This window comes from Octodon degus, unplaced genomic scaffold (assembly GCF_000260255.1).
Source record: "Octodon degus isolate 3935 unplaced genomic scaffold, OctDeg1.0 scaffold00014, whole genome shotgun sequence".
NCBI classification, from domain to species: domain Eukaryota; kingdom Metazoa; phylum Chordata; class Mammalia; order Rodentia; family Octodontidae; genus Octodon; species Octodon degus.
Window position 1 is genome coordinate 10,946,858 of NW_004524590.1, and position 7,783 is coordinate 10,954,640.

Below are 7,783 nucleotides of genomic sequence, written 5' to 3' on the forward strand. Positions count from 1 at the left end.
CTTTCTTTCTTTCTTTCTTTCTTTCTTTCTTTCTTTCTTTCTTTCTTTCTTTCCTCTCTTTCTCTCTTTCTCTTTCTTTCTCTCTCTCTTTCTTTCTCTCTTTCTTTCTTTCTTTCTTTCTTTCTTTCTTTCTTTCTTTCTTTTTTTCTTTCTTTCTTTTGTGGTACTGGGGCTCGAACTCTGGAACTTGCCCTTGCCAGGCAGGTGCTTATGCCACTGAGCTATCTCTTCAGCCCCTGGATCTAGTTTTTAAACGTTTACCTGCCAACATTAGAAGGAACTAATTGTGCATAAAATAGAATATATATTTAAGTATATGAGCACTGGAAATGCAGATCTTTCAAAGTTTGAGATATTTAGATTCAGATAACATCATAGTTCCGAGCTTTATGTAGCGCACATTGATCAAAGCCTGCCTCCTCAGAGGGAATAAATCTTCTACTTACTTCTTGGTGTCTTTGTGGTCCAGCACGAAGAATTCCGCTTGGATCATTTCTGGAGTCAACATAACTTCTGTACTGTGTTCATAGAGCTCACTGAAAAGTAATAAGATGTTTTGTAGGAACTGTTTTTCCTTTCTGACATAAAAATAGAATGAGATATTGTGATCATTTAGGAGTTATGCGTTCCTTACGGCTTTCACCACTGATTTCATCTACTTTTGTTGAGTCTAGATTCAGAGAAACAAAGGTTCCTAACGTGCTCTCTACCAGCAAACAACGATAGGAGGAGTTATTTATAACCACAGAAAGCAGCTAAAAGTGGGATCACAGATTTCATATTCTTTTCAAATGCCTGTGAAGCATTTGGGCCATAAAAAGCCCAAATGATTGAAATCATTCACACTGTGTTCTCTGACCACAATGGAAAGCTATAGAAATCAGCGGCAAAGAATAACTAGAAAGTCCACAGTGGCTTTAGAATTAAACAATACATTTCTAAATATTCTATGGGGAAAGAAATTCAAGGGATCTAGGTTATCTTTCATCTTTTGGTAGTTTTCCCCAGGACAGAGGCCAGCAAACTTTTTCTGTGAAGACTTTTTGAGTTATACAGTCTCTGTTCTAGCTACTCAGCTCTTCTAGTATAGCTGGAAGGATTCACAGAAAATACATAAATGAATGGGCACGGCTGTGTTACAGCTAAACTTTATTTATAGGCACAGAGGGCAGGGCAGGGTTGGCCGTGGGTCAGCAAGCTGGCCTCGAGCTTTGTTGTTGGATTGTTAACGCTAAGTCACTGCCGGTTTGAATTTCAGCTGAAAGAGTCGGGAGAAAGCAGGAGAAGCGATAGATGTGAGCAGCAGACTGTCTCGTCTGCTTCCATCCCGTTGGCAAGAAGCCTAGTCAGATGGAGAATTTAATTGCAAGGGAGGCTGGGAAATTAAGTCTCTAGTTGCAATGACTGTGACTTTAGGAAAGTGCAAGGAATTTTTAAACAACAGCCATCTCCTTGCACTCAGGTATAGTAAAATGTTTTCAAGATGAATGAAGATTAATAGAAGTAAGAAAATTTGGAATTTCAATTAGGAACTCTTTATCCATCAACAATGCAGAAACAGAGGAGAACGTGGCCGTTTTCTGTTAGGAAAAAATGCCCTTGAAAAGAGCAAAAAGTTCTTGCAGTCCCATAAGGTTGAAAACTGACCCTGAACAGCTGCTACACAGGAGTCGAGGGCAGGTGCTCTGTAGACATTACGCCTCCATTGGCAGTTTTCTGACTCTCAGCTGGGCATGATGGCAGGACCTCATTCTGGGGATTACATGGGACTGCTTGCCAAGCTGTGTGGTACACATTTAGTGCTTGATAAAGATTAATAACTATGATTACCATTCTTCTCATCAGCATCATATTATCCCTTTTAATTTTGACCACCTCCTATAAAGGACCATTACTCCCATTTCAGAGACAAGGAAACTGGGTCCCAGTAATGTGAACATCAGTGCTGAATGGGGGAGGGTTGTTTTGGTTTGGTTTGGCAAATGTCTCCCCAGTGGTCTGAGCCAGAGAAGACTTGTTTTTTGGAAGCTGAAGTGAGCCTGTTGCATCCTGCAAGGGCGGCAGCACTCTTCACTAAGGCCCTGAAGCAGTGCTCGAGTGGGAGGCCTTTCAGCCTTCCTTCTCAGACCTGGATTCCAAACTTAGAGGCCCAAGTTCTGCCAAGTCTCTGGGCATGTGGGATGGTCTTAAGTATCTAGAATTTCACTAATTGACTATTTACATGTAAAATTGTCCTGAAAGCACCAATACAGTATGTGTTTATAAAAGAAAGAAATAGAAACAGAATGCCACAGATACTTATTTTTGAGTACATACTGTGGGAATGACACTAGTCTGGCAAGTAATAAAGCATTTCCTGTGATTATGGAGATTTTTTTTCTTTTGGTACCAGGGATTGTACTCTGGACCTTGCATTTGCCAGGCAGGTGCTTATGCCGCTGAGCCATATCCCTGGCCTAATCACAGAGATCTTAATCCAACTGTGAATACTGCAGTTCTTAGTGCTTGAACTACCAGGACTTTTTCACCCCCATCACAATCAATGGTCTAATTTAGAGCATGAAAGTTGGGGCTGATTGAGGGGGAAAGTGAGTAAGAGGGCTAGGAGCCCTAGGATCAGTGGGGATGGAACAGAAGGACAGGGCCCGGAGGGGCTCAGCGCCCAGGTCCTTCCTCTCTCGGTTGCAGGAATCAGGCCCTAACCTCCAACTATCGAAGTCCTTGAAAGCCTAAAATCCTTAAAATTAAAATATTGAAAATGAAATTCTTGAGAAAACATTTAAAAATTCTGGCACAGCAGGCTGGGGATTGAACTCAGGCCCTTGTGCTTACCAGGCAAGCACTTATTCTACTGAGCCATCTCCCCGGCCCTCAGTTATTTGTATTTTAAAAAGAGGATTTGTTTGTGAAATGTGCAAGAACATGCCAGAACCCTTTGTAAAGCACTTTGGTGGACTGGAAGAACAGTTTTTGCATGCATTAGCCTGCAGCCATGCAGTAACAATTGTATGGATAGAAGAGGCATGAGTAGACAAATCATATTCATAATGAAATAGATCAAAAGGTCAAATGTAGGCAGGTGTTGTGGTCACATCTGTAATCCAAATACTTGGAAGGCTGCAGCCGGAGGATTGCTGTGTGTTGGAGGCCAACATGAGTTACAAAGTGAGTTCAAGGCCAGCCTGAACTGCATAGTGAGACCCTGCCTTAAGAAGACAAAAAAAAAAAAAAAAAAAAAAAAAAAAGGGACCCTTACTGCAGTCAGTGCACAGGCCTGGCTTGAGAGGAACTTCCTCCACCAGACAGGCCTGGTATAGAACCTGTGGCAGAACTCACTGTAGAGAGGCTAGAGGCAGGACCCACCCAGCTGACCCAGGAGCAGAACATCTTGCCAGAGTGACACAGCAGGTTCACTTCCAAGGGCTGCAGCAGGAAGAAGTGGAGCACAGCTGCCAGGCCCAAGCCACACCCATCTGGAGGAGTTTGAATGTGGTAGATCCGGACCTGGTGCCAAGGTGATAACTCTACCAAAGCTCTACATCAAAGGTCAGAACACAGTGCTATACAAAATGACAAAGAGAAGGAGCAAAATGCATTCTCAGGCCCCAAGCTCAGAACAAATGCAGGAGACAATTGCATAGAAGAAATTGGAAATCACACACCTAAAATCTCTGAAATAATAGCATCTGAAATAAAGAAATAACTGCAGAAAGGTATAGAGAAAATCAGATGGGAAATAATTTCTGAAGTAGAAAAAGAAATAACTATAATGAAAGAAGTACTAAGTGCTTCGGAAGAAGACACTGATAAAGGGCCAGCCAAATACCTCAGTGATTTAAAGCACCTACAGGCAGGTGCAAGGGCCAGGGGTTCAATCCCCAGGCCCGCTGTGCCAGTCCTGCCCCCGGAGTGTGCTGAGACGCAATTGAGACTGGGCGTGGTGGTGCGTACCTGTAATCACAGCTCTTGGGAGGCTGTAAACAGGTGGATCACTATGAGTGTAATCTAGTAGTGAGACCCTGAACACCCTGTAGACCCTTCCCTAAAAAGTACAAAAAAAAAAGACACTAATAAAAAAATAGAGGAGAATATAAAAATGATGGAACCCTTGAATAAGCAATATAGGAAAGAAATAGAATGCATGAAGCAGATTCAACGTGATATACAGGAAATTAAAATCTTAATACAAGGTGGCAAAACTGTTAGAATGAAAGTGAAAATAGACTTTCAGACCTTGAAGACACCATTGCAGCTAGTGAAAAGGTAAGAAAAGATCTTTTAAAAACAACTAGGATGCAGGAAAAAATAATTCAACACCTGCAAGACGATGCAAAGATGAACAACATAAGAACAATAGGCATCAATGAGAAAGAAGGAGTCAATACAAATGATATAAAAAGAATACGGGCAGAAGTAATAGCAGAAAACTTCCCAAATATGGGGCAACAATCTGACATTCATGTAACCGAAGCATATAGAACTCCAAATAACATCAACCCAATGAAAACCACACCTGGATATATAATAATCAAGATCCCAAAAATTCAGCACAGGAACAGTATACTAAAAGCCACTAGAGAAAAAAAAAAAACAGATCACATTTAAAGGAAAACCCATCAGAATAACAGCAGATTTCTCTTCACAAACCATCAAGTCAAGAACAGCAAGGAGCAAAGTACTTCAATTGTTGCAAGAAAACAAATTACAACCCAGATTGATATACGCTGATAAACTCTCAAGTTTAATGGATAACTGAAATACTTCCATGACAAAGAACAATTAAAGAATTTCATGACAACACCCGACCCTACATAGATTACTAAAAGATATTCTAAAGAGGGATCAAAATGCTCACAATTCCATGAATGAGAACAGAAAGAACCACCCCCCCCATAGGACACACAATTAAACACAGGAGAAAAAAAGGTATACAACAGCAATCTTTCAGTTACTCTTTTGTTTTGTATACAGCAGCAGGATATTTCCATCAGCATACGCTACAAATGGGCTTCTCCTGTGCTCTATGGGTCATGATTCTGTCTGGGTCTACAGGGTGGATATCAAGGAAATAGCAGTAGCTCAGTCCCATAAGTGACACCTGGCACCAGCAAGCATCATGGACACTGTCCACATCCACGACATGCTAGAACTTTCTGCAATATCCTGTCTCCTAACTGTTAGAAGTGCTGGTCATATATTTGCCATTCTAGTATTTTTGTTATGTTTTATTCTTAGTAATTCCTTACTAACATGAAAACTTTTTCTTAGTTGATATTTTTGTATATATTAACCTAATCAAATGCTATGTGAATACTCTGAACTGATCACAGATTTATATATGATACGCTACATCTAGCCTCTAAGTTGGACTCACAATTTAATTTTAAGTTTTGAATATTATTTTGAAATATTTAATTTAATTTTGAATTAATTAATATTTATTTTTCTGAATATTGTTTAATTTTAATTTTTGTTTTATGATTCATACTATTTCTTTGACTTACAATCTACTTATAAGACATGGTATGATATTTTCTCCTAGTATTAGAAACTTTAAAAAGTGTATTTTCATTTTCCATTGACTTTATATTTGTTTTTCTTTGTCTTTTACACATACATACATACATATGAAAAAAATGTATATAACCTGACATAAGATTGATACTGTTTTGTGGAAATCTTCAATGACCTTTTAAATGGGTTCATCTAATATAATTATATTTTACATAATCCTGCATAACTACCATTATGAGAGTTCTTTATTCTTTATCCAGGACCATACAGCAACTTCTCTTGCCTTCTGGATTATGCTTTTTGTTATTTTCTAATGCTATGTCTGAGGTATTAGAATATTTCAAGTTTGTATAGCTGGGAAATATTTTAATTTTAGTTTTCAAAGGTATGTTTTCTAACTATAAAATTCAATGAGGATCTTTCTTTCAGTCCTTTCAATAAACAAGTCTGCTTTCTTACCCACTTGCCTTTTTTTTTCCTTTCTAATGTGGAATAAGATGCTATTTCATTTTGTTCTTATATAGCTAATATTTTTTCTATGTATATGCCTTAATGTTTTTTTCTTTACAGTTAGTTTTGGACAGTTTCATTTTAGTGTATCTTAGTATGATTTTATTCATATTTCTTGTGCAAAAGGTTCATTTTTCTTGGAAATGTGGAGCTATAATTTTAACTAAATTCAGAAATTTTAAATCTCTAAATATTTATTGCCTGTCCCATTCTACTTTGAGGATTCTAATTATATGAAAATAAGTTTTTTGGGGCTGGTGAGATGGCTCAGTGGTCTAAAGCACCTACTTAGAACAAGCTTAGCAAAGCACAGGGACCGTGGTTCAATCCCCAGCACCACAAGCCAGCCAGCCCCGCCCCCTGGTGGGCTGAGCTGGCCACACACACACACACACACACACACACAAATAAAAATTGAAAAAAATATTAAAAAAAAAGAAAATAAGTTTCTTGATTTTGGCACAGAGTGAACTATTATATGACTAATCTGTAAACTCTTCTTCACGTTTATTTTAGAAAACTTTTATTTTTATATTCATTTAAGATTGTAAATAATATTTTACGATGTGCAATCTATTATTAATTTCATGTTATGTATTCATTTCAGAAATATTTTTCTAAAATTCACTCTGTCTACATCTTATATCTTTCACATTTCAATATTTGTCTACAATTTTTAATTTGCTATATAATTATTATTCATTTTCAATAAAGTTAATGAGTTAAAAAAAGACAAAAAAAGTGAAATGTGTAGATGCAGATCCATATAGTCAGTAATTATGCAACTGCAGCCATCCCTTGTACAGTTGTACAAACAGGACTTCTATTAATTTATTGAGAAAGCTTCAATATGTTTATGTACACACCAGGCTGGCACAAAAAGTCAAATGTAATAATGTACTTTCACATCAACTAATTTCCCTTTCAGTCAAATTTGTAAAAACGCCTAAGATGAATCGACTCAAAATTTCATATAATTTATACTTTCTGTGTTGAAAATGATGTGAAGATGAAATACATGGAAGAGCAATTTGTTTTTTATTTTTATTTTTAAATTTTTTTCCATAATTTATTGACAAATAGCAATGAGAGCTTCAAATCAAATTTTTAGGACAGTTTCAATAATTGACACATTGCATACAGTCTTCCTAGTGGTTATTTGCTGTACAAGATGCAGACATGATATCCTATTTACAAACACTATTAGAACAAATCCCTTTATTCATTAAGAGAATGTAACTATGTATCTATTCTAACCATTTTTTTGGCAGAACCAGGGATTGAACTCAGGCCCTTATGCTTGCCAGGGAAGTGCTTAATCCACTGAGCCATCTCCCTGGTCCCTATCCTAACCATTTTGAATACACAGATACAAAATGGATATTCATTTATATATCCCCTTTTTTGTTTAGTTCCATCATTTGAATATTATAGGTGTGTTAACTCAGCAAAATATTCTAAAAGAGTCCAGTAATCCATAATAGTATTGGGTCTTCCACTTCACTGGTAGTGTCAGAAATTGTTGACCTGAGTCCCCTACAGCTCAACATAACAACATGGCTTTACTTCTTGTACTTCATTTTTATAGTTTTCTGCTGCATGGTTAAGACCAAGATAAAGCAAGACCTATGCAACAAGAGTTGTAGCTTTTGGATCTGTTAAGGACAGTCAAATCCCCTCAGGATTTATCCTGAGATCCTGTACCTCAGATTGTAGATCCTTTGTCAGTGTCAGCCATGTGGATGAGTCACGGCCATTG

At 37.6% G+C, this 7,783-nt stretch overlaps 1 protein-coding gene across 1 annotated transcript in view; it reads right to left on the bottom strand.

The window, feature by feature from the left end:
* Positions 1 to 7,783, bottom strand: part of Cfap221 (cilia and flagella associated protein 221) — an 85,503-nt gene that overhangs the window by 7,108 nt on the left and 70,612 nt on the right. Inside the window, exon 18 of the mRNA XM_023709684.1 lies at positions 443 to 536. Within this exon, the coding sequence (XP_023565452.1) occupies positions 443 to 536 (94 nt within the window). The remainder of the gene's footprint in view (positions 1 to 442; positions 537 to 7,783) is intronic.